Here is a 26,612-nt window from a genome sequence, read left to right as displayed (position 1 = left end):
CAACCCAGGTAAACGAGGGCTGGGTTGGTGTAGAATAGCAGCTGAGGAAAGCCATTCGTAAAAATCTCAACCAATGTACGGCGAGAATTGCCAGAAATGAGAGGGATAAAGGTGTGTAACCCAGTGAGCACATAGACCACTATCAGTGTGATCTTTTGCCTGGGTGGTATGGAGCTAAAGGCGACACTGGTCAAGAATCTGCCCAAGCAGGCTGTTAGTGATAGATTTGGGAAGATAGAAGTCTTCGTGGAGTGGGTCGCTTACTGAACAAAAGCAAAGATCATCCAGACCGTCGCAATTCGGGATAGATTCATCCAATCATGGGACCTTAGATCAATAGGGTCTCCGGGTGACAGGGATTTCTTCGCAACATGCCCGGCATACATATGAGACAGATTCGCCTGTTCTGTCGCACTATGGATATTGAAGCATAGGTATACAAGAGAAATGTTTGTTTTGTATCCCTTCTCTCGGAGCTTGCGAACCTGAGCAATGTAGGCTACAAGATTGAAAGCAATCAGAAACCTGACAAGTTAGTATGATTACCAGATTCAGAATTGCGGATGAATCGATGTAAGGAAGGATTGTAGTTACCGGAATAGCCAGACGGACATCGTGGGAGTATATATAGTCCCTTCTTTCTTGACCACGTCAAAGGCCAGAAACGGATGTTGCGGAACAAAAGAAGAAAGATTCGGTTCGAGGATACCTGGCGCGTTCACTAGTCGCAACTAGTTACTAACGAGTAAACAGGGTTACGGGAATTAGATAAGCAGTGCCAAGATCTAGTTAGTTAGACCAGAGCTCGGCCCCGGGCCTTGCTTGAATCATCACAACGCTTCTCCAACCTTTTTGCAGCGAGATCTAAAACAACTACACAAGTCACCATGCCACAGACCAATGGGGACGAACTAGGTCTGGCCCAGGTGAGTCTATGAGCCTAAAGGATGGCGCCTGTCCTGCGGTTGATGGGGATGGGGCCCGCCTTGCGTCCACTCCCATCCCACCTCTTTCTATACGATGAGCATGCTAACGTCTCAAAGGCCTTAGCCGATCTAGCAAAGTATTTCACTTGATGTCTATCTATCTGGTTTCGCTATCTGACATGACAACAGGGGCGAACGGACCGCGTCGGCGCTGGAGAACAATCTCAAAGATCTGGAGAGCAAGATGGACGAGTTCTTGGCGCTCTTTGAGGGGCAGGGTTCATCTCAACCGGACACAGGCGACGCAGTTCAGGACACCACGAAAACACAAGAAGAGAAGGTCAGCCCCGAGGAACCGAGCCGTTGAACAGCCCGCCCATGTGGAACTGACCGTCGGGTCCCTTCTCCACCACCCCAACCTCCGTGATGATCCCGTCGATCAGGGCCGCTGGGGTGATATCAAATGCCGGGTTCCACACATTTATTCCCGGAGCCGCGATGCAGACGGTCTCCAAGGTCACGCTGCCCTCAACAGCCGTTGCGCCAGCACGGGGACCCTTGATGCTGGTCATCTCCGACGCGGGACGTTGCTCAATGACGATATCGCTTCCTGATTTGGTCGCCAGATCGATGGTGGTGCGTGGTGCAGCGACGAGGAATTTCACTCCGTGGTGCTTGGCCAAGACTGCCAGGCTGTAGGTACCAATCTTGTTGGCTGTGTCTCCGTTGGCGGCAACTCGGTCTGCGCCCACCACGATGGCGTTCACCCCAACCTGGGCGTTCGCCAGCAATGCCGCCGCCATGGAATCCGTGATCAGTGTAGCAGGAATCTTATCGTGAACCAATTCAAATGCCGTCAGACGCGAGCCTTGGTTGTAGGGTCTTGTCTCTGAACAGTAGGCGTGGCGTAGGACGTTCTTTGATGCGAGGGAGCGAATCACCCCGAGAGCTGTGCCGTAGCCCGAAGTGGCGAGAGAGCTGCATGCCTGTTAGCAATCCCCACAAGGAGTTGGAGGGTCTGCAGAGGGACTGATCGATCTGTCCTACCCGGTGTTGCAGTGCGTCAGAACCGCGACATCCGCAGCTCCGGGCTTCGCGGCATGAGCCATGATCCACTCCGCACCGTTGTGTCCGATGCGTTGGTTGTCGTCCAGGTCCTTGCCCAGCATATCCTCGGCGCCCTGAATGAAGACAGCCACCACACTCTGGCCAGTGGCCCCCAACTGCCCCGCTTGTGTTGTCACCGCCGTACCCAGCTTCTGCGCCGCATCGGCCAGGTTGACGGCGGTCGGGCGGCTGGTGACGAGATAGTCGAGTTTCTGGGCAATCAACGTTTGCGCTTCCTCGGGCGACGTGGGAATCTTGTTCGCGGCGCCGAGCGAGTGCAGTTCCGAGGCAAGCGCAAGCATTGCCACGATCGCAATGGCGGGTGCGCCTCGGACCTTCATCTCCTTGATCGCATTCCATCCATCTTCGGCCGTCTGAATAGGAATGAACTTCTCAACAAAAGGCAGTTGCAGTTGGTCCAGGATTTCCAGGTGGCCCTGGCTGTATTTGATTGCTTGTAACATGTCGCAGCCGGAGTGTGAGGGTGGTTTGTCTCTTCTTTTTTTTGGAGCCCCGCGCCACTCTGAAGACACCCCGCGGCAATGGAAAATCATGCCTCAGGCACCAAGTGGCGTCAATCCGCTTGCCTCAGGCAAGAGACAACATCGTCAATGAGCTGACCAGAACTCAGTCCGCTCTTTAACATACCCAACCCCACGGTCATCTCCGTTGTCTGCCAGGCTACCGTACCGACATGCGTATAGACCACGTCACTGCGGTCCTTCGCGGTCTAGTGTTTATGTTAGCTGACCAGCAGCCAATCCTCATCTCCTATACACCGCGACAGTCCGGCAAGAAGGGGAAACGGGTCTCTGGGATGTAAATGCGTGGGAAGCTTTTGCAGATATCTCCTGATTTTGACTCCGCTTGATCTTAGTCCAAATGGATGCATACTAGGCTATACACTTCCGGGTTGCCTTGACAGCAAATCACCCTGTGAAAGGGATGTCGATCCTTGATTTCCCCCCACCTGGAACCCCGAATTTGCGTCCCCGAATTGTATAGAGGTCGTAGTCAAGATGGCATGCACACAGTCTTTGACTTCCAGTCAGAACAATATGCTGACCCCCAGATAATGCGAAGCCGTGTGTTCTCCCAGGACGATTGTAGGCAAGTGCGATAGATGCAGTAGCCATTCATCCGGCGGCTTGTCGTTCAAAGTCACGGGTAGAAAGCCGGCCTTTTCTGGCCTCCAAAGTAGTCATTTCCGGTCAATGCACAGGTCCTCACATTCTAGTTGTTTTCTACTACAAGCCTACGATATCTGGCCACAGCCCCCAGCGGGTCGCCAGGGGTACTCCCGGCCGCCTGCTCAGGGACGAGAGGAAGATGTGGACGGGGCATATTGGGAATCGGGGAATTTGGATAAGCAAATGAGGCAATGCATCTCAATGGTATATGGGCTAGAAAGATGTCATGTGTATTTGACCAAACAGAATATTAGCGGTCCATCGCTGCATGGCTGCTGCGAAGCTCCAAAACCTCCCTTGATTCATAGGTGGTAGAACACTTCCTCTCGGGGATAGCCAAAGACCGCTCATCAAAGCTCAGATCACGCCACGTCCTATACGGTGTATTTTTTTTTGGGCAACTCCACAGAAGGTCCACCGCTTATCGCGCCCGGAACGCGTGCTGTCATCGGCGCCTGCCATAGGTTCAACTCAAAAAGGAACTCAACAAAGAAGTAAAATTAACAGAAAAAGGGGGGTTTCCCAGTAGTCGTAGGAAAAAATTGTACTGACAAGATACTTGCCATGATAGCGATTCAGCTTGTAGCCATGTGTGTCTCATGCAGGCGGTGAAGTGCTTCGGCATGTCTAGGTTGAGTGCATAAATACCGCTCCTTCGCACGGTGCAATGATGACAGATGGCATTATCAAAGCTCTCCCTTAGCCAAGCTAATTGTTGCTCACCCAGAGCTTGGTGATTCGGTAATATCTTGAGCAGGGCATGTGATCAAGCGGTGACACCTAAATTAAAGCAATAAGTAACATGACAATCAGCATTTAACCCAATGGTGCCGTATCCATATAGCACAATATACGTATCTTCATAATCTGATGCAGTGAATTCACGGCTCTATAATCAGGTGCAGCCCGTTCCTGGTCACATAACACATAGACCTGTGGCAGGCAGATGGGGGAGAAAACATGGCGGGGCCACGCCTCGCAAGGGGCTGGGTTGAGCACAGGATCTACTGTAGCAGCCATATTAGACACAAAAACCTGCATTGTCCATCCCTTGAGAGAAACTACATTACTTCTTAGGTCATCTGAAGTCCGAGCGCAACCTCTCTTAGTGCAGACTTCCTGCAAAGTTTCATACTGGAGCATTGCCCTGGATCAATCTTTGCATTGAAAGTATTCATTCGGGCTGGAATGAGATCAGTCATGCAGACCAGGGATCTCGGGCCAATCAAGGGATCTCGGCGGGAAGAAGGTATATTTATTTTTCTTATGGCTGCGTGTACTGGAAGAAAGAAGCGATTATTTGAGAGCAGCTTGCATTGGCTGATAAATAATAACTAATTTGGCACGTTTTTTCTCCCCAACCAAAATTCAGCATGCTATTTTCTACACATTGCCTGCTTTTTATTGCATTCTTAATACCCCTTTTCCCGGTTTATGCCGTTGCAAATGATGCCCTAGCACGAGCGCGAACAGCATTCGACACTCTCCAAACATGGTACAATGCGACAAACGGACTCTGGAACACTCGTCAATGGTGGAACTCGGCCAGCTGTATGACTACGATCGCGAAAATGGCTGCCATTGACCCATTAGTCGTGGATACTGCAGTCTATGTGTTCAACAATACTTTTAACCGAGCTCCGAGCTCTAACCCACACCCAGGCCCGGAAGTTAAGACAGGTTTCCCGCAAAATCATACATCTTCAAGAGCGAACGATTCGGGGAATGCTTCACAGTGGTTGGACTCTGCCTACGACGACGATGGATGGTGGGCCCTTGCATGGATTGCTGCGTACGATGTCACTGAGGATAGCGCCTACCTCGAACTAGCAGAGGGGATTTTCTCGAGTCTGGTGAGAGGCACTTTTGCGCAATCTTGTCCGGTGTGTACTTACTATCTCGGTAGACTGCTGCTTGGGGTACCAGCTGTGGTAGCGGTGGCCTACCATGGAACCCCACCAGCACGTACGTGAATGCCATAACAAATGAGCTTTTTCTATCGATTGCGGCACACTTGGCCAATCGGGTGCCATCTAGACAAGAGGAATATGTAGATTGGGCGCAGAAAGAGTGGGACTGGTTCGCTTCTCAGGGCTTTATGGGAGAAAACAACACCATTAGCGACGGGCTTTTGGATAACTGCAAAAATAATGGTCAAACTATGTGCGCTTGCCGTCCCACAGACCTATTTGTCTTCTCCAGCTTATCTCTGTCCAGATGGTCCTATAACCAAGGGGTCGTTCTCGGCGGTCTTGTCGAGCTAAACAAGGCTGCACCGAATGTCAAACTCCTTGAATTCGCCAACATGATCGCGAAAGCTGCAATTGGAACTCTTTCCGATTCCAACATGATAATTCACGAGTTATGCGAGCCAAATGACTGTGCTCCGGATGCTACTCAGTTCAAAGGCATCTTCATCCGCAACCTGCAAATGTTGCAAGAAGCATCCCCCCATCACATTTATAAGCAGGTCATCGACAGCTGCGCAAAAAGTATTTGGGCGAACGATAGGAACTCTCAAAATCAGCTTGGTGTCAATTGGGCAGGCCCTTTTATGGATCCGGCGGATGTGTCAACTCACAGCTCGGCAATGGACGCACTTCTTGCTGCTATCACGGGCTAACCATATTGTTAACTACACTCTGTGTGCAACTTGCATGGGTCATACACTACTGGAAACGTAGTGAACATTCAGAAATCACGATTGCCTAGAGATAGTATCCGATTTGTTTGTTAATCTGGAAAGTACGCGTGCAGAAGATATAAGAGCTGTGTTAAAACAGCGAATCATCAAGAAGGATGAGTACTAAACGAATGTGGACCCATGAGCAACCAATCAGTTGCTAGTGGTAAGTTATCCTTCATGTTCTGACATAAGGCCTAGGTGCAAGTTTCGCTGCGTCGATAGGCACGAAGACACCATCCCATCTGCAGAAGGCGAGACTATCATTCCCAAGGATAATTAGTCCAGAAGTCTAGACACCCGTCGATTCGTCTGGTCCAATCGAAGCTTATCCACATATCCCAGGACTCCGGAATTCACCTCCGTTCGTAGACCCTTTGTAGATATTGCCAACACAGTTGTGAATAGGTGAACGGCAATTTTTCCATCGATGCTCATTCGCGTGGTACTCACTGGAAAATCCTTCTTGGGAACAAGGTATCCAATCAGCATGACCAAACCCATGGCAGAAGTAAGTGCTGTGTATAGACTGTGCTCATTGTGGTAACCACTTCGCTGCTCCGATTTTGCCGCGCCTCACCGTCCCGTCACCAGGAAGCCGGGCCTGCTGCCTGAGGCGGAAATCGGGGGCCAGAACGTGAGCTTCACGGGGCTGGCCGCAAGTCATCTTCGCTGGTCTCGACCAACGGCTCAAGTGGCCGCTGAAATGGGTTAAACTTGGACCTCAAAACATACTTCGTTCTGGTCCATGCCTCTCCCGCCATGTCGGCGCGTCTGCTGCACCCGGACGAGTACGAACTCGGCTCTAGGTCGTCCGTTGATTCCGATGGCACTTTCAACCTTGACGATGATGATTTCGAGTCCCAGATTCCTCCCACATCCAGGCTGGGCGCACGGCGACGGCCTTGGTTTGCCCGGCTCTTCCCTTTCGCTTTCTCCGGGTACCGACGCCTGAAGACAAATTCCCGACCCATTCTCGTCAGCTCCGCGCGCCCGACATGCGCCCGACGCTTCTCCTTTCGCCGCCGATGCTGCAACCTTCACATCGTCTTCGGGGTGGTTCTCGCCCTCGTTCTTTTTGCTTCCATCTTCACACCTTCCTACACCCATCCACCCGCACATTATTCGACCCTGCGGAAGTCAGCGCTGGAAAAGAACTCTGCTGGCAGAGGCAACCCACATAATGAAAAGGTATTCATTGCAGCAAGTCTATACGACCGCGGCGGAGACCTCGCACGGGGACAATGGGGCACACAACTCCTCCAGTTGGTTGACCTTCTTGGTAGTCACAATGTGTTTGTGAGCATCTACGAGAATGACAGCGGGGAAGAAGGGCAAGCCGCCTTGCGAGAGCTGGAGCAACAGATCCCCAGCCCGAAGAGGATTGTTTTCGAAGAGCATCTGGACCTCAAGACCATTCCATCTATCACCATACCGGGTGGCGAGACTCGCATCAAGCGCATTGAGTATCTGGCGGAGCTTCGAAACAAAGCGCTACAGCCACTGAATGACCAACCCGACACCCGCTACGACAAACTTCTTTACCTGAACGACATTCTCTTCGAGCCCGTTGATGCGCTTCAGCTGCTCTTTTCAACAAATGTCAACGGAGACGGTAGATCCCAGTACCGCGCCGCATGCGCAGTTGATTTTGACAACCCCTTTAAATTCTACGACACCTATGCAACTCGTGATCTTCAGGGATACTCCATGGGACTTCCATTCTTCCCCTGGTTTTCTACCGCTGGAAGCCACGAAAGCCGAAAAGATGTTCTGCAAGGAAAGGATGCTGTTCGAGTCCGTAGCTGCTGGGGAGGCATGGTGGCCTTTGATGCCAAATTTTTCCAAGACCCATTGCCTACTGGCACCACTCCGGCGCGTTTCCGCTCCGGAACTGATCTCTTTTGGGAGGCATCCGAATGCTGCCTCATCCACGCTGATATTCAAGATCCTCAGACTCGCGTGGATGAGATCACGGATACGGGTATCTACATGAACCCGTATGTGCGGGTGGCTTATGATCGCCGAACTCTTTCGTGGTTAGGAATCACTCGTCGATGGGAGAAGCTGTACTCGCCCATCCACAATATTGGCAATCATCTTGTCGGTCTGCCATGGTATAACCCCCGCCGCACTGAGGCACCTGGCCAAAGCGTGCAGGAGACTGTTTGGATCCCCGACAGCAGCCAGGATGGCGGGGGTTCCTTTCAGACCGTGGATCGCACCGCTGGCAATGATGGCTACTGTGGCCGCCGCGGCCTGCAAGTCATCGTGGAAAACCGCAAGCCAGGGCAAAAAGGTTATGAGCCGATCCCTGTGCCATCGATATAGAAATGGACGTAGGCTGGTCAATGTAACGAATTGTATGGCCAGCTGTCCGTGTAATTCTTGTATGATTTTACCTCACATAGCTTGATGAATAATAGAACGACATACTTGTGACCGTGTTTCTCCACAGACACTGCTACCATCAATCAGCCCTGGTGGCCTGCTGCTTGCCGATTCAGCCATGAGCTTCGCTCCTGCGGGTGCGTTTCCATGCCGAAGCCGCGTGCCAACCTGGCGGCGTCGACCACCCGGGACAGACATGTGCAACCTGACTTGCAGACCTACATCCGGTCGGCATGCAACCAGTACCTGACGATTTCACTACCGATCCGGAATTGCCGAGGCGTTCCTTTTGCTGATCTTCAGTCGCCAATGACTTTGTCCCTCGATGATCCATAAAAGTGGAGTAGACCATCTCCAAGTCTCCACGTTGGACCACTCTGTCCCCGCTTGATGTTTCTTGGTACACTTGGTCCGGCAATTTAGTATCCGATGTTGCGGTACCTACGCCATATAACCTGTGGATAGCGCTGCAGAGTATCAACTTGCGATTGCAAAGTGTGTGGCCTTTCAATATGTTTGAGGTCTCCCTTGCTTCTCCTAACGTCTCCTAGCGCTAAACTAGTCCAAGCCTAGCCTATGTTAGACGACGTCTATTCGCTTATTCGAACATACTCCTGCTTTCCCTCAGCCCTACGTCATTCCTAACTATGCTAATCCATATGCCGCGACCATGGGAGGCCAGCTTTCCCGCGTCAACGCCACAGGGCCCTCTCCAGGACATGTATTGATACTGATGAGTACCAATGCCCCCTTGAGTGGAATGCTCAGCGTGCTGCCCTACATCGCCGGTAGTACGCGAACTTTTCCCCCTTCAAGGTCCAGTTCCAGCTCTAGCCTATAAAGATGACAGAGAGCAGCGGGCCCGGGTGTCACCTAGGGAGACCTTGGATCAGTTCCTAGAATACTACCCTTACCGTCCAGTTATTAGACTCTGACACCGAAATGGTCAGTGTAATGGCTCCTGGTGGGCTTGAGTAAGTAATGGGCACAACCTACATTGGCTGTGAGATGCCTTTCACTTACAGGACTTTCCCAGGGATCTCTTTTATGCTCTTGGCACCAACTACACCTCTGGCACCGTCACTCCCTATATCCCATCTCTACTCGAATAGCAGTAAGCGTGCTCCGTCAATATCTCGACTACGTAGCTTCGAAGGGCTTTCTACCACGTGTTATACACTGCTGATCTAGGCATAGAAATAATGATGTCTGGTGATACGCATCTCGCCCTTCGCCAGTCAGCGTTAGGCGAAGATATTCAGTAAATAGACTGCTTCTTCTACGGCTGAAGCAATGAGAATCAACGGATTGAATCCTGGTGGGGATAGCTCTCAGGGTCAAGTATCTTCCTCTACTACGAATATTTCCATATACTACAGCGCGATGCGTTCTTCTCAAAGCAGTCTCTTCTAGAGTAGGTATCACCTCTTGCTATCTATATGCCTACCCTCCGAGCTCGCATCCACTCATACACGAACATTTGGCAAATATATCTAATCCGGCGACAGTTTCACCGGCCAAACACTATCCCAGGGAAGCCAATCATGAACTACTACTATCCCGACGTTCACGTTCAAGTTCATCAGCTATCCTTTGACTAAGAACTCCATCGATGACTACAGCAAGACATGGAAGGGTGTCGCTAGCATGGTGTCGTTCGCAGCTTCAGCAGATTGGGCAGCAGCTTGTGGGCGTTAGCTTTGACCCTGAAGATCCATCACTTCAGCTCTATGGGGAAAGAGACCGGCCATACCGAGCGGGGGAAATTCGAGTCACTGGGGATCTGGTTCGACTTCGCAGAAGGAGCGGAATATATGCTTTCGAAGGAGCTCGTTGTCAGCGATAACTTCATCCCTTACGTCGAACGTGACGAAATCAAGAAAAGGAGGTGAGTAGAGCGGAATTAATGACAAAACTAGTCCACAATTAGCACTCTCGTGCTAAGCATAAACCCCCGAGTTCAACCCTCGGTTTTGTTGCTCGGTTTCTTGCATAAGTTGCACAAGCTTCCGGGCGTCAGCTCGCGTCCGTTCCATTAGCTCATCTTGCCCACTTGTCCATTGCAGCCGCTTTTTCCAAAACTCCCATCTTTCCATCGAGAACGAAGAGTCTCCCTGCCATAGATTGTAACCACTCAATTTTAATTTTTCGAGAAGAGACAGATCTCTCTTTCCCACAAAACTAAAGATAATATGCCCGTCAATCTCAAAAAAAGGAACCATGGCGTGTACATCGGCCTAGATTTCATTATCCAAGGATCTCAAGTGCAATCGTGGCCTTCGGTCTTACTTACATTCAACATTTGCACATAATCAGTAGGGCGGCCAGTATCTAGAAAGCGGTGGCCTTGCCACGGCGGCGGGGGTTGTTGTGCACGAGTCCATGGATCCTGCTCTAGTGCGAATACGATAAGTCGCAATGCCACGGTTAACTCCCTTGAATTAGGGGAATCGGGAGGATAGGCGGTAAGATAGTGCGCATTGAAAGCGTTAGCGTTGTGAAATTCAACCCACCCGTAATAGGGATATGGGCCGGATCTCATCTCCCAGCAGCCTATGATAGAAGGATTAGTATAAGGTATCCTACTCCGTAAAAATCTATTGGCTAGTAGAACACAATAAATATTAGGAGGATATAAACTTTTCGCAAGGTTCAAGCCGTGATACCACGCTAGAAAGGGAGACGACTAGGTCGTTTTTTTTGAGTGAAGGGGGAGGGGGGATAGGCCACTCACGCAAATAAGTTTTAGATCAAATATTTGTGAAAACCTCCAAGGACCTCCAGGTTTCTAATTTGTCCTCGAAACGACCGGCACGGATCTGCTCCTCGGTTCTTTCCAGCTGGGGAAGCGCACGAATAGCCTCAATCAACTTGAGAATAGCAGGCTGATAGCGCGGCATGTAAATAGCAGCATCCCATAATAACCAGGAACCGCGTTCGCCTTTGTCCACGACATCATTCTGGCGCTCGTCTACCACGCGGCCCTCGTCAGCGAGCGACATTAGCTTGCGAGCAGCGTCCTCTGCTGGAATAGCATCGGATGTGCTGTAGCGCTCAGCAAATTCTTGCAGAGTTTGTATTTCGTCCAGGGTCGGGGGGTCTTCCTCATCTGGGTCAGGATGGGAGAAGCGTTCCCACTCGGTGTAGTCGTCTCTCATTTGTAGCAAGGTTTCACACCGGTCGTAAACAGGTGTCACGGCTGAAGAAATTTATTCGTCGGCTTTTCAAATCGTTCGCGCCAGTGACTACAGTCCAGCATGCAGTGAGCCCTTGTCTCGGTAGGCTGTTTGAAGGAATGTTTGCCTGATTTCGCCCCTCATGATATTTGCCAAAGTAGCAGGATTAGTGGATACCTGGAGAGAGGAGATACTGTATATCCGCCGAGATTAGTCATGTTATGCCCACATAAGTTACATAAATTGCCAGCTAGGGGCCAGAACACATGTCGCCGTAGTGGTCCATAAAATCCCTCACGCCGTCGCAAACAGCAGCTATGCATGCCAACGCCACATCGACGAGGAGTGTCTGGCACGGGTACCGATCTTGGACCTCAGCCACTGCGGGATATATCTACACCAATCTGACTGGACTTTATACCCCACCCGGACCCACTGCCAGATAATGCGTCGCCGGAATCGATGAGGGAAACGACCAGAAGGATTAGGAACAGATTAAAGGGAAAACGGGTGAGGGGCTCAGACCGCCTCTTTCAACCAAGGGCAAATTACGCCTAAGAACTTGTTCACTAATGAAATGAAAGGAGGCAGTCATAGACGTGGTGGGCTGGTATGTCTGGTCGGAAAATTGTATCGTCGAACAGCGGCGGGATAGGTGGATACCAGAAAAGGGAGACAATAACTTATTCCCAATCCAAGATTGGTCATTGGCAGAGTCTCTATGCTGCCATCTGTAGACTATCCATTCCCTTGGTTTGACCCGATCGATCCACTGAACTTTTGGAGACGAATCCACAGTCCACGTGACTGGCTCTATTCCCTCACTGGCGCGCCAGTCCTCTCCAGCAGTGTGATCATCAAAGATTCACAAAGTCACGAACGATGGAGTATTGCAGTAACACACTCTTAAGTGATGTTACTGACGACGAGGATGGCCGACATTTTGTGCCCGATCCTCATGCAGATCTGCCAGTCTACCTCACAATTCATCGGTGAGTCCATGGGGGAGACCGCCGAGAATCATGCGCTTTTTTCTGCAGAGACAGAATGACTGATGCAAGGTAGGATTCGTCGACTCATCATGGCCACCATAGGTGAGCTCTCTTCTATTCAGAGGTGTTAAAGTAGAGGCTCACAAGGGCGACCAGATGACCCGTACACATCAGAACAACTCAGAGATCCGCAGATGAATATGCTGATAGTGAGGCCTCTGGTCGATCGACTATATAACTCAGAAGATGTGTCAGTGGGTATGTTTTGATCCCATTGTTATCGCATTGGAATCATTCAGGTCCTATCTGCGGATGATGGTATTCTGTATTCAAGAGGGAGCTAACTGCTGGCTGATCCAGTTTACTGTCTGCTAGTGAACCGCACACAGTTCTTGCGGGAGCAAAGTTACCAAGGTCATCTTCAGACGGTCAGCATTACTCGCGCTACCCTCTGCGAGATCCTGGCCAGTCGAGTTCTGCGACGATTTGATGAAGACAACCCTGGCCTGGTCGGACTGCTCTTACTTGCCAACATTTTGGTGGCGGGATTCGAACCTTTCCAAAATGCACCTGAAGAGGTCAGAAGACGAAATCCCAGTGCGCTGCAGTGGCCAGTGCAGAAACGCGGGGGCTACGAGCGGAAAATTACGGCGCTGGAAGTCGCCATTATCTCCGAAAGCAAGGCCTTCCTGAGCTCGTCGGCATGCCAAAAGGTGGTGGATGCCGTCTATCGCGGGCAAGTTATCTACACACCGCTTTCATTTGTCGATATCATCCCCGATCATTACAAGCACAACCCGATTGCGTTGTATAGTCCTTGGAAGGCGCCCATCTTGAATCACTACCGACTGATAGTGCCGCGGCTGCGCAACATTATTGAAGTGTGCCAGTTCGCTGTTCTATTGCTTCTCTATGGGCTTACCATGTTTTACCGTGATGAGAACAAGGTAACCATCCACGAAATGGTCTTCTGTGCTTATGCGAGCGGATGGATACTTGAGGAGTGCGCAGCCATCATAGAGCACGGATGGTACGTGCATACGCAGAATATCTGGTCTTTCCTCGACATCGCATTCTTCCTCATCTACTCGATCTATGTCACCCTGCGAGTGTACGCCGCGGTTGTTGCCGATGCTAATCTTGCCGCAAATGCACTGGATATTTTATCCGTCGCAGCGCCTGTGCTTCTGCCGCGGCTGGCGTTCAACCTTATGCCAGACAACTTGCTATTCATCTCGCTGCGGGCGATGATGAGAGATTTCACTGTGCTGACCCTGCTAGCCACATGGTGTTTTGCCGGCTTCTTCCTGTCCATGAAATGGCTGCATGGTACCAGTCCCGAACAAGGTCGCGATTCGCCTGGTTCGGCTACCATTTCTAAATGGATGCTCTGGATTTGGTTCGGGCTGGATGGCACTGGATTCGAGCGTTCAGCCGACTTCCATATCTTCCTCGGACCAGCGCTAATGATTGCATTTGCCTTTCTCGGCAACACGCTCTTCCTCACCATCTTGGTGTCCATGCTCACAAACACATTCTCAAAGATAGTGGAAAACGCAACCGCAGAGGTCCATTTCCGCCGTGCGGTGCTAACTTTCGAAGGAGTCAAGAGTGACGCAATCTTCGCCTATCGGCCCCCGTTGAATATCCTAGCCGTAGTAGTTCTACTACCTCTCAAGTTCGTCATCTCGCCCCGCTGGTTTCACAAAGTGAATGTATGCGCGGTGCGACTTTTTAACGCCCCTCTACTCCTGGCCATCAGCCTCTACGAACGGCACCAGCTGTGGCGCACTCGCAAGGATGAGCCCCAAATCCCATACAAACGGAGCTCACTCTTTCGGTGGACGTTCTCTGGATTCTCTCCTCATGGTGACATCCAAGCTGTGTTCGATATGGAACCTCCAAGGAACATATTGGAGGAGAGCACTCTGATATGACTCATGACAATAAAAAACTTTCCAATAAGCTCTCTTTTGCCACAACCCTGCAAACATTTTAATTCAATCGGAGTTTACAAATCACTCTTCTGACTGGAGCGTCTACATTTACGAACCGAGTGGACACCGAAGGGGGATGCATCTACTTCATTCATTGGATGTGGAATACAACGGGCTCTGTGAATAAAGAATGTGTTGCAAGGAACTCTCAGCAACTACCTAGATAATTATTATAGAGGAGACTGCCATCATAGGTCTCGATTACTCCTCCTTGCTACGTATATCCGATGAGGGCTCTCATAGGAAGCGTTCTCAATGTGTAGTTTCGTTCCCAAGTCTTGCCAGCAGTATTGCCCTTCGTGGCGCCGTGAGGGCCAGGACGTCGCAAGATTCGATACACATCCCGCCAGACTTCATGTTGACCGGGTCTGCTCGAAAGCAACCCGACTTTCTCTTCAGCTATTTTCTTGGTGATAAACGAATTTCTTTTTTTGTTATTTCTGGACTGGATTGGCCGCTTCATTACTGCAGTACGTCCCGAAACTGGTGCAACTACCTCCATGGTATAGGTTATAACAAGAAGAGTCCATTCAACGAAGATACAGAATCTGAGGGAGGAAAGAAGACAAGGAAAGAAAGAAGGATGGGCACTCTCTTTGACTACTACAGCCTACATGCCGGACTCTTCTGGGTCGAAACCTTGCGTGTTAGGTGATTGCTACAATATTTAACGTCTTTGCCTACCTCGCCATGTGAGGCACTCAATAAATTTCTCAATTATAAGCTTATGATTGGTGAGGTTCAATCAACACTATCGTAACTGTCGGCAAGATCTGAGTGAAAAATGATCTAGACAACGTCGAGTTTCCTCAAATCAGGCCGGTTCAAATTCAAAGACTTCCCAGAGACCCATAAGCTTGCCGACTATTACCAAAACGGAGGATCTCGGGTGTGCTAGTGTAGCCATTATGACTTCGGGATCTACATATGGCATTTGACATGAATTCCTTGCTGTGTCCATATCGGATCACAATTCGATACCTAGTGGGAATTTCCAGGCGTGAAACAGAATGATGATCCTCTGGCGGCACGAAAGGCACCTCAAGAGGCTGAAAAAAATACTAACACATCTGCCTTGCAACCTCACAGAGTACAGATATCCAAGGAGTTGGATATCCACATTGGCGGAGAACCCTTACCTTTCTTGACCCAAGAGACTGGGCCATCAATTTGAAAAGTGCTTACCTAGACCATGAGAAAAATTCTAGCAAGGAAACCTTCCATTTTCAGATCCTGCTCGAAGAAATATTATACTTGGACTTGCAAATTGAAAATTGGGCAGCATGCTCGCCGCAATAATAACCATTTCTCGATACAAGAAGCATGATAGGCATGACCACAAGCAAGGCCGCGGACACTGCTCTCTTGTTCCATAACATTCAAGCATATACCGCATGCATCGTCGGCAAATAAGACATTTACCGGCAAATATTTGACGCCCATCTTGTGCAGCCTGAAAAGGGTTTTCGAGACTCTTGGAGTCAAGAGTTGACTCTAGATCCCAGGCATTACGCATATTACTCTCGGCAAGCGAAAACGAACTTTGAACTTTGGCGCCATAGTTCATTCTAGAGAAATGTATCGGATCTTTAGCGGGAGAAAGAGGAAGCTGCACCGGTGGATTGGAATTTGCCATAATGTTTCGCGAATTCAGAGTCGCAGGTCGGGGCCAGTTCATTCTATGCGACTCATCAACACAGCTCTAAATCTCAAGCAAATAAGATGTTTACACAACACCTTTCTGTGAATTGATGGATTTTCCACATCTGATATTCGACAATTGGTACGCATATGTCATGATCGTCCATTGTAGGAAGAGTCTGTTCCTGCTTTTTTGACCGGTCTGACTGTAACTGAATAAAGATAGGAGCAGTTGTCGGCTGGACTTCCTCCATGGAGCGTCCTCGGTAACGCAAGAACCAATGGGCAAAAGCGGCAAGGCTGTGTGGATTCAATAGATGAGCTTAATATTGCAATAATCTTGTCGACCCTCGGGGGGGATACTAACCAGAGGCCAACTGCCAATGCAACACATATGACTGTGGTCACTAGACCTCGGCAAGGACCGCCTAGAGCCGGACCAGGACTGGGACCGGACCGCACCACTGCGGTCCCGGTCCCCCATGCGGTCCTGTAAATAGAACAAATATAGGAAACCCCGTGATATGTATATTTATGTAGAATCAGTTAGTATTTTTTAGTATTCTACTTTCATTCTTTATTTATATAGGCTAATTTCAGCTCGAAGAGGATTTCTGTAGAAAAAAAACTAGGTGATGCCTGCATGCTCTCGCTCAAGCGAATCGGGGCGCCCTGTAATTGTGGTGCTTGTATACGTACTGTGTTCGAGGATGTGCTCCACGCTGCCATTCTCCGCGTTGTGAGACTTGGTGAAACGCCGCGACCGCCCAAGCCGTGACTGGCTCGTGTCGTTGCCTGCAGTTCGGTGGCCGCTGAAGCGTCCGCTAAGTTCGTAGGAGCGGGTAACACTCGAGAACTTGCGCACCGAGGAGATGATTAGGGGGCGGATGCAGGGGATGGAAGACGTAATGATAATGATCGTATTCTCAATGTAGCCCCAACGCATTAGCTCGAGGCCGACAGTGGCACCGAGGTTGGTGAGTCCGGGCACCTGGTCGAGTTTCGTTGTCTTGATGATGGAGGCGACCATTGCGCTATAGGAATTGTTAGCTTTGGTCTAAGGATAGGTGGTAGTTGGATACAAACATGCTACCCAAACTCAACAGACCAATCAAACTAATCTTGATGCCCAGCTTGAGATTGAGGTTCCAGAACACTAGAGTTGGGAAGATAACTAGGAACAGGTCGGTGGCGGAGTTAAATGCTATAGATATATCAGCCTATGCTTAACAAGACGAGATCAAACAACATACAGTTAGAATAATAGGCGAAATTGATGACGTCCCCTGTGTCGCCACAGGTGGTATCCATAGCCGCCTCGATACTCCACATTGCGGCGACATTACGACAGATAGTTAGCGGTAGCACCGCAGCAACAATATTCCCCGCAGCCTGAATAAATAGAAGAATCCATAACACAATCACGTATGCCTTGTTAGTACTAAGGACGGCGAGGAGGTATATAATAAAGGCCGAGCGGGCAATAGTGGTGCTGAATGTCACGAGGGTCACTTGAAAGAGGATATACTTCAAGACCAGCTGTTGGTCTTGAGTGTCTAGGTTGAGCAGATTGCTACCAAACCCATGCTTCACGCTTAGGGTCAGGAATACCGTTGACACAATAATAAGAATCTAGACGGGGTTAGTGCACTGCGCATCAAGAACATAGCAAATGAACTACAGAGTAGTTCCGGGCTCGTACCTCCGCAATAATCATCAAGACATCGTCGACGTGGAACCGTTTGATCTTGATCTTCGCAACGACCCTCAAGAAAACAATCACCGCGGCGATGATCACCCCGGCCCAGATGCTCCTTTCTAGGGCTGGGCCCTTATCATTCGACATTGTGATAGCCGCGGGAGAGAATGGGGAGATGACAAGAATCTCTAGAACTACCGCATGGCTGTTGGAACCGCGCCGCAGAGAAGCATTCCTCAATAAATCCGGTGCAGCAGAGAAGCCTTCCTTAATAAATCGGTTGCAGCAAAGGTGCCTCAAGAGCCCAGTGCATTATACTTTCCAGCCACAATATAGTTGAACGTTGTCCCTGAGCGCGAGTGCGCCACGAAGGCCCGGGCGTCATACGTGACTTCCACGGTACGGCCTTGGTCATAAATTGCTTGTAGCCCATGATGAGCTTCCAATTAGCAGCGCTGCGTGCTGTGAGGCTATAACGAGAAGCCATGGTCTGTCGCTTTGCGTGGGCATACGAGGATGGCGTTGGCCAGCCAAGCTCTGGTCGAGTGGATGGCCCCCTATTGTACCACCAATATCTTTGGGCATGATGGTTCCAAACCATGGACGACACTCCACTTTCCCTCCCAGACTGGGCATCCGAGCCATTCATTGGCCCTGAGCCGCCTCCCCTGAGACATACAATCGATATCTCGGCTTCGGTTTGATTGCGTCTTTTTGCAGAATTCGGGGATTCTCTGGATCCCGAGCCTGCACTGACCTGCCCATGGTGGACCTCAAGCTTTCTGCAATCTGCTTGGCTTTCCCTTCTGGAAGGATGCTGTGTTCCAATTTGCATTGACAGTTGTGGTGAAAGATAGGGATACCCTGTTACTTGGCTCTGCATGTCGATCCACGCTGCATATCCCTCCATTCCCCTGTTACATAACCTGCAAGGCAATCCTATTTGTACGAGCGCGTCCCACAAGACCCAGCGTTGGTCACTCGGGTCCCCGGCAAAACCTTTGCGCGCGTACGGAATCCTATGAACTGGGATCCCTCGAATGCCACAACCCACCCGGTGCAGCCACAATCAGACCGACCACGTTCTTCTGAACTATTGTCTAAGCTAGACGCTCTGGGGAACATCTGCGAGTGGCTGTGAACTCATGTTGCGGCAGAGAAGGCCAAATCCGGGCCGTGGCCACGTGCTTGTGGCTGAGAAGGCAAGCTGTGGACGGGCCGCGGGCATTGCTTGGTCCTGCCTGGTCCAGGCCGAGGTGGTGTTGCCAGCAGACAATGCAGAAGTCGAGGCATGCGGCCCGGGAATAATTTAAACTCGCGATCGGCAAACTCATCCTCCAGTTTTGTCTGTAGCTATCTCCATTCTTCTTCCACCTCACTCCACCATGAAGGACTGGTCGGCAACCGTTGTGGCCCTTGCCTCAACGGGAATTGCCTACTCGCCTTCGCGCGGGTCGCGCGATTCGAGCTTCGAGACGTGCCGCTGCTCGCCCGGGGATGCCTGCTGGCCGGCCCCTTCGGCCTGGGCCTCGCTCAACAGCAACGTCGGTGGGCGTCTGGTTGCGACTGTGCCGATTGGCAGCCCTAGCCACGATCCTACCTATAATACCACTGCCTGCGCCGCTCTGTAGGCGAGCTGGACGGAACCGCAGACTTAGTATGTAGATAATTCCCTCGCACAACAAAAGTTTTACAAAGCACCAACCCATCTGCCGGAATTAGCTTGAAGCTAGCCAGGAACAAGAAGCTTGGTGGGGGCTGGCTTTGGGGGCCGGCTTGGCGGGGCTTTGAGAGAAGAAGCTTTGTGTACGGAGTACTAGAGCACACTAGCGACGCTCTACAACGGCTTTGTTATCTTCCCGTTTATAGCGCCATTTGGTCTGCACAGGGGGCTGATAGAGACAAAATCAGGTCGTGGTGCCGGAGCAATCTTTATGGTGGGCTTATCGGTTTACCAGCTTTGCGCCGCTCGAACTGCGGACCAGAGGGATTTTGCCACGTAATGCTACCATCCGACTCCTTGCCCTCTCACGTTTACGGCTGATGGAAAGGGAGCCCGTCCGCAGGAACGCAGGACGAGATAAGGAGATAAATCTGCCGAGTCCGTGCGGAGGATGGAGTTATGACTACAGGTCGGCTTAGCCCCTTTCTTATCGGCCCTCATCCCATAGCGTAATTCCCAGTTAACCAGAACAACTAGCTATCCGGAACACCCTATCCAAAAATATGTCTTCCTAACTAGACTGCGCTAAAACCCGCGAATGGGTTCTGATATCAAAACCCAACCTAACCCAACATGGGTTTTGGGTTCTATACCTAGAACCTAACCTAATCTAATAGGTTTCTATTTCTAGAGCAAAAACCTATTAATAATCTATTTAAACCTATTTCTATATAAAATCTTTGTCTTGGTATTTATAATACTACTAACTAATAGACTGCGCCAAAAACCGCAATTGGGGGCAAACCTTGCCCCCAAAAAACCAAACCATAAACCATTGCGGTTCCCTAATAAGAAACCTCAATGGTTTATGGTTTGGTTTCGTTTTAGTAGTTCCAAACCGCAACCATTGCGGTTTGGTTTTTGGGGGCAAGGTTTGCCCCCAATTGCGGTTTTTGGCGCAGTCTATCCAAGCCTTGTCCCGAGTAAATCGGGAATGGAACAGAATTGCCACGCCAGTCTTATACCGACATCTCATCATCCGCCTTAATTCAGATGGAGAAATTACCCGCAAATTGCTCCTTCGGCCGGACAGCCGAAGTGCACTCTCACACGTGAAAACATTGAGTCTTGTGGCGGAGCCTTATCCGGCTACAAGTCGAGGAGTTCCCAATCGATTCGATGATCTCCCTCATGTTCTGGAAGGAGTAGGGCTAGGGGAACTAGGGAGCGACGCCATCCACCGAGTTGGGAGTCACGCCAAGGGAGACTGGACTCTCATTGCGGATTTGATCAGACCAATCCCCTCTTTACGCCTGCCTTTCTCAATCATGGAGTCCTTGGTAAACATGGATCAACTCTACTCGAACTGAAATTATATAAGCTCCCCGGGGAGGACAGTCAAGACATGCGCAGGCTTTTACAAAAAGGACCGATTGCGCCCGTATTTTCGTCCGATGATATTTTAGAGCTCACAGGCCGGTGTCCATCTCTGCAGAAGCTACTTATATGCGAACAACGATCTCAAGGTCTCGGGACGGATGTCTGGACTGCATTAGGCCGGTTTCCATACCTTGAGGAGCTCAACCTGATGCTGAAATGCTCACCTGAGATGGGTGCCAACATGATGCCGGTCCCGCCCCGTGAGCTGTCGGAGTTTGAAAAGGGCCTAGTGGAATTTCATGCCCCTTGCCCGAGATGGGTTGTTCGGGACTGCATTATCAACTGTTTTATCAACGAGAGTCTAGCTAAGGCATTCTTCATGCACATAAGCGCATGTCAGGATGCAAAACGCTTCGCCCAACTGGTGACTCGCCCTCTTTATAGTACAGTCCCTGGCCATAATTTCCTCAACCACCTGGCTCTTATGTGGACGGTTAAAGTAGATGCTCTAACTGGCCTGCATGCAACATCCAAACAGACGTACAAATCTCTCGTTCTGACAACGGGGACTGGGTTTGAAGCTGAGATCCTATCGATATTTCAATCCATCTGACAGAATTATTTTATATATCTCTATAAGGTAATTTTGGCCTATCCCACGGGACCCTGAGCACTGGGGCCCGGTTCCAGTTGGAATATATGGGCAGAAAATAAGAAATATGCTCAGTTCCGAAGTTTCCAAGGTTTGAGGACCTGAGTTCCGGCAGCTTCTACATAAGATAGTTTCCACATAGAGATAATTGAATGTTCTGATTTAACCTGCTGAATCCTGACGGCCCAGAGTCCCCAGACCATGACCATCGAAGTTCAGCGTCCGCAATAAATTCTGTAATGGCAGCCCTCCGACTTCCAAGGTTGAGGTAGGACGGGTAAATTCATCGGGCCTATATGGAGGTATAGTACTAGGAGTTGGTGAAATTACTGAAATTACTAAAATGTACTTTCATCGACCCATACAGTGGGGGGGCCTGTTGCGCTTGGATTTGTTGGTACTAATGACATCGCATGCACTCTCGATAAAATATGGTTGAAGTAACAAAAAATTTAGATAGGAAAACCTTTCCAGCCCTCTGATACTGGTGTTTCCTATATAGACATAAGACGGGCACTTAAAGAAACAGATAATAAGACATATTTTCGCTCCCCTCACTCAAATTCAGATCACTCAACCTTCCTCAGATACTATAAACTGAATGGTAAAAGGAACATGCTTCGTTCCAGTTCAACGCTCCATCAACATCAACATCAACATCAACATCAACTACCTGGACAAATGTTGCGAGAAAGGGCCCATGGTGGAGTCGCTCAGACCATAGCCTGGGGGTGTCCACACGAATTGTCTTTCCCACCTTGATGTAATTACATCTGGACTTATTTGGTGGAGAGATCGAGTATCGGTTTACCAAAATAGACAGGTGGTACCTTTGGGGTGAAAGGTGCTAGGCTCGGGAGTTAAACTGAGGGAATTATGTTTGCCACTCACTCGCCATCTATTGCGGGGACGATCAAGGAAATCCGAGTGCACCCTCCACCCAATCTACAACGTTCCATTCATTACAAACGCTTTCGCGATGCGGTGGCGATGCTCTAGCTTAGGATAAGCCAAAAGAAATCACTCGTTAGATAGGTCAATCCAAAGAGAAAGGATCACCCCGAGCGGTTTGCCATGACCAATTATTATTGCTACCACAGGTACGGGTCATGAAGTGCCACATGGAAAAAAGTGTTGAGCAAAGTCGTCTGGTGTTCTTTTGTTGCTTCTCCAGAAGCTCTTCTACTCTCAAACCGAAATCTGCCAGGTAAAAACTAACTTTCCGGATCCAGTTGACTACTTGTTTATCAGAGATACAGACAGTGTCATAACCTTGCGAGAATTGAGGCAAATCTACAGGCTCATAATGTGCATGACCTTTAACGGCGATAATTGTAATGATTTGTCAGCTGAGATGGTGTGATACCAACCCAGTATGGGTTTTAGCATCGGTGCCCTTATAAAAGTGGGCGGGTACATATCATCTGGAAATTCTCTAAACCCTCTGTCGGGCAAATCCCTCAGAAAGCTTCTGTAAAATACAAAAGTTATGATCGATTTTCTTTAGCATTGTTTAGGGCCAATTTCTCTTGGAGCGAGCGCAAGGAGGGGGAAAGACTAACTAGGTATACTATTTGCAGCTTGTTTCCGATGGACAATTACATGACCTAGTCTTTTTTCGGCAATACATCTGCAAGTGCTCCCTTGTTCAAAATAACTGCTTGATTTCTTTTACTCTCTTATCTAGGTACGCATTTTGGTCGGCTTACATTATTCTCAATGAGGGATTTATCTCAGTAGCACCTACAGACGGTATAGTTCTAAGACTCCGCATGGACCCCGATTACAAAATGGCCTTTACTGATAAACTAGCTTTGACCTTACTGGGATTTACATCAAACCATTATGTAAAGAATTACTTGTCGTTGTAGGTATTCAACAGCCTCCTGAATATTTTTGGCTGTAGAAACCACGATGTTGGGTGAAGAAAATGCCGCACTACATCCTATTTCCAAGCTGCATGATAGCTGTCCCCCTACTTAAGCTGTCTGAATTGTAGCGATCACATGATATGGAAGGTTCCGGCGGCCTGTAGCGTAAAACAGAGAGCTAATCTCTGCCTCCCTTTCTCTTCTTTTCCTTCCTCAGATTCGATATCTTCGTTGAATGGACTCCTCTTTTTGATGATTTGCCACGTATAACACCGCCAAGGTGTAGTGGATACAGGGAGACTAGTCACAGGATTAATTCATGTAAATATCGCTTTATTTCAATTAATTAATGCGTTTTGGTTGGAAGTCTCTGTTTCAAAAAATAGTTGTGGGCGGAGTTGGATTATGTTTAACGTAATTCACGGGTAAGCGGATCACACATCCTCATTACAAAATTTTGAATCAGGATACCTCAGCCAAAACGCATCAATTAATTTAGATATAGCGTCATTACATGAATTAAGAATTTAACCCCGAACTAGCAAGCTGTACTCATATTTTAAAAAAATGTGAAGGCTTACATTCCTCGAATCGCGCCAGTAGCGGTGGTGTAGTGATAAGCCCGTGGCAGGATGCAGGGCTACGCTTGGTCGCCCTCGCCCTGTAGGATCTTGACATCTTGACGCTGGCGCAACATTTACCACCTCAACGCGTCTGTGGAGAGATAAAAACAACCCGGGGTAGTGAAATACCCCAGCCCTTTCACAGGGTCAATCCCCATGGACATGAAAGGTGCCTGAATATCGGTAAATGTGTACGAAATCGTGCACGCAAACGTACACGCACAGAGACAGTAATTAATGCAGTATGATCTTATTTCGTGAGACATTAAATCGTTTCAACCCAAATCCTGCTAGACGCCATAACACTTTATTTACAGAAAATTGATCACATTGCGCCATCTCCTGAACAACTGTTTTGTTTTCCGGAGTTCATTGTCTTTCCGACCCTGGTTTCTTCACTCTTTTCGGACTCCGCTATGTCACTGTTTTTTGGACGTGAGCTCATGCCTTTCTCCATACGACCAGGTGGTTTGTTTTGGTCGGACCAATAACCTGTAGCAGTCTTGGAGGTTATTGCTGTAAACGATGGCAATTCATGGATCGTGCTAAGTCGCCTGCCTCTCTGATCGGATTCGTGCACGTGGTCATTCTTTGGACGGATTAGGAATTGAAGTGGAGGATCTTGCATCATCTCAGCATGGAATTGCTAATAAAAGATCTATGCTGCAATGGTGAGAAATCGTTTGGCCATTGAGACATATCCTCGGGACCCCTTGATGCATGCCGACCAGATAAGCACAACTGTCTCTCTGGACACGGAATGGCAAAACCAGCTCAATGAAAAGGAGAGATAATCGCTTACATCTGCCGAAAGAAAAATATTTCGGGTTTAGCATTCATTCGAATGATGCTTGAAACTCGTCGTCGCAGGGCCCAACATTGACGCGTGCGAGACGGTTTTGCAAGGAACTGTTATCACTCGTTCACCCTTGCATTCCGGTGCTTGCGCAAGGTAGTGAAAGATAAGCTTCTCACGGTCTAACCAAGTTGTCGCGGTCATAAGGGTTAAAGATTTTTTGCACTGTGCCGGCTGCAAGGGGCACGTAAGCGGCACGGATACAAAAAGTATCTGCAATTGCTCAGACTAGTGCTGAATCATGTTGTTATTGAAGGGAGAGCGGCTAGTACTTATCAATACCTTCCAGTAGACGAAGGCTGTGGGGGCTACTGGAAGGCTTGGATAGATCGTCATACCCCCCCCTTGTCGTGCTGGTCATTCTAGGAAGACCTGGTATTGACCTGAAGCGCTATCTGGATGCTGTTTCTGGGAGAAAACCTACGGACCTTCCTGAGAGAGAAGGTCTCGCGCAGCAAAACGGTAAGGCTCAATGACATGGTAATTGTGGTTTCAGTCATCCATCATTTCCAGCGTGATCTGACCAAGTGCTTCAACAAGACCGGAGTTTTTTGGGCTAATATCGAATCACGGCTCCAAATATAGCCAGGTCATTTCTCTCGGACTGGCATGTCGCCAATTGGTTTAAGATCGGTCGGGGCCAAGGGCAGTATACGCTGTCCATTTATGTGAGCTTTGAACAACAGGTTCCAGAAATCCACACAATCATTTGGCACGATGGTGTATTGGCTCCGAAGTTTTTGCCACATGAAAAGATACCAATATGTGTTTTGTGGAAGACAAAGAACTTGCTGTACTTGTGGATTGAAATGAACTCGACGTATTCTCCGTCTGGGTGACAAGACTCGAGAGGCTTTAATCTGATTGCCTTTATTAATCAAAATGAAGTTAAATCTGTCAGAGCCGTGACGTACCTGATGCTCTGGCAGGTTAAGTATAGGTGTATGTCGTGGACGAAGAAGTACACTTCGATTTGCGGAAAAGCCAGATTTGTTATAGCTAGTAACAGGGTACTTTGATGATAGTGGAAGCCTTTCATGATCTGTTGCGCCCGTTTCTGAACAGGTAATGAAAATTTCAGGTCCAGTAAACTTTTTCCAAGGTCCGAAAAGCCACGTCGTATCGCTGTCCTTATCCCTGTCATCGTAGTAAAGTAAGTTAAATCTTTTTCCGTAGTACAGCGATTGAAGCATGATTAATTACCATCCAATTAATCGGGGAGTGGAGCATGGCAGATTTCTGTCTCTCTTGGTCCATGCTCTCCAAAGAGCATTTGAAAGTCGTCGGTAAACTTTTAACTGCGGTTTTCGTTGACGAATATAGCATCTGGTGGCCCAGATATCCTCCGGCTCCCATTCAAAGGACAGGTAGTCGACATTTTGCGATGTGTCATGTTTAATCGCGAGGTCGTCGAGAGTTTGCGTCATTTTGGGCTTTCCGCAATGGAGGATAGAAAAATTGCGATACATCACGATGTTAACTATTTATAAATTCGAGATGGCTTCCATTCTTGGCACTAAGGAAGTCTTGAGCTCAAACTGTGAGAATGAGCATCATGCTTGTGAAAGTCAGATAGATATAGAAATTTCAGTCATTTATGTACGTCTAAGAGTAATTCACTTTTCTTATCCCAAATTAAAGGACATTTTACGTTGTTCGTTTTGTGAGGTTTCAGCCCTTCGTGCCGGTTCGATGAAGGAATGTTTAGGTGAGACGTACATGACATTTTTATCCTACAGGTAGAGTAACTTTGCCATGTATATAA

The 26,612-nt window shown here is 49.1% G+C and overlaps 7 protein-coding genes across 7 annotated transcripts; 4 read left to right on the top strand and 3 right to left on the bottom strand.

The window, feature by feature from the left end:
* Nucleotides 1-1,267: 1,267 nt before the first annotated feature.
* N7482_010712 (S-methyl-5-thioribose-1-phosphate isomerase) lies at nucleotides 1,268-2,497 on the bottom strand (the record flags this gene model as incomplete). The annotated part of the gene is made up of 2 exons (XM_056692836.1): nucleotides 1,268-1,904; nucleotides 1,974-2,497. The coding sequence occupies 2 exons, from the start codon at nucleotides 2,495-2,497 to the stop codon at nucleotides 1,268-1,270; spliced, it is 1,161 nt and encodes a 386-aa protein (XP_056538793.1).
* Nucleotides 2,498-4,596: 2,099 nt separating this feature from the next.
* N7482_010711 (putative glycosyl hydrolase) lies at nucleotides 4,597-5,846 on the top strand (the record flags this gene model as incomplete). The annotated part of the gene is made up of 2 exons (XM_056692835.1): nucleotides 4,597-5,076; nucleotides 5,130-5,846. The coding sequence occupies 2 exons, from the start codon at nucleotides 4,597-4,599 to the stop codon at nucleotides 5,844-5,846; spliced, it is 1,197 nt and encodes a 398-aa protein (XP_056538792.1).
* An 822-nt stretch (nucleotides 5,847-6,668) lies between these two features.
* N7482_010710 (glycosyltransferase family 69 protein) lies at nucleotides 6,669-8,237 on the top strand (the record flags this gene model as incomplete). Its single annotated transcript, XM_056692834.1, has 1 exon — nucleotides 6,669-8,237. One exon carries the CDS (start codon nucleotides 6,669-6,671, stop codon nucleotides 8,235-8,237), a length of 1,569 nt encoding a protein of 522 aa, XP_056538791.1.
* Nucleotides 8,238-11,047: 2,810 nt separating this feature from the next.
* On the bottom strand, nucleotides 11,048-11,455 carry N7482_010709 (uncharacterized protein; the record flags this gene model as incomplete). Its single annotated transcript, XM_056692833.1, has 1 exon — nucleotides 11,048-11,455. The coding sequence occupies one exon, from the start codon at nucleotides 11,453-11,455 to the stop codon at nucleotides 11,048-11,050; it is 408 nt and encodes a 135-aa protein (XP_056538790.1).
* Nucleotides 11,456-12,355: 900 nt separating this feature from the next.
* Nucleotides 12,356-14,402, top strand: N7482_010708 (uncharacterized protein; the record flags this gene model as incomplete). The annotated part of the gene is made up of 4 exons (XM_056692832.1): nucleotides 12,356-12,465; nucleotides 12,539-12,567; nucleotides 12,622-12,723; nucleotides 12,826-14,402. The coding sequence occupies 4 exons, from the start codon at nucleotides 12,356-12,358 to the stop codon at nucleotides 14,400-14,402; spliced, it is 1,818 nt and encodes a 605-aa protein (XP_056538789.1).
* Nucleotides 14,403-16,051: 1,649 nt separating this feature from the next.
* N7482_010707 (uncharacterized protein) lies at nucleotides 16,052-17,949 on the bottom strand (the record flags this gene model as incomplete). Its single annotated transcript, XM_056692831.1, has 7 exons — nucleotides 16,052-16,141; nucleotides 16,193-16,403; nucleotides 16,471-16,501; nucleotides 16,803-17,137; nucleotides 17,190-17,307; nucleotides 17,357-17,735; nucleotides 17,806-17,949. The coding sequence occupies 7 exons, from the start codon at nucleotides 17,947-17,949 to the stop codon at nucleotides 16,052-16,054; spliced, it is 1,308 nt and encodes a 435-aa protein (XP_056538788.1).
* Nucleotides 17,950-19,187: 1,238 nt separating this feature from the next.
* On the top strand, nucleotides 19,188-19,433 carry N7482_010706 (uncharacterized protein; the record flags this gene model as incomplete). Its single annotated transcript, XM_056692830.1, has 1 exon — nucleotides 19,188-19,433. The coding sequence occupies one exon, from the start codon at nucleotides 19,188-19,190 to the stop codon at nucleotides 19,431-19,433; it is 246 nt and encodes an 81-aa protein (XP_056538787.1).
* Nucleotides 19,434-26,612: the final 7,179 nt, after the last annotated feature.

This window comes from Penicillium canariense (genome assembly GCF_028826845.1).
Source record: "Penicillium canariense strain IBT 26290 chromosome Unknown utg000008l_segment0_segment0, whole genome shotgun sequence".
In the NCBI taxonomy this organism is placed as follows: domain Eukaryota; kingdom Fungi; phylum Ascomycota; class Eurotiomycetes; order Eurotiales; family Aspergillaceae; genus Penicillium; species Penicillium canariense.
Note: the sequence above shows the minus strand (reverse complement) of the source record. Positions and strands in the feature narration are given on the sequence as shown.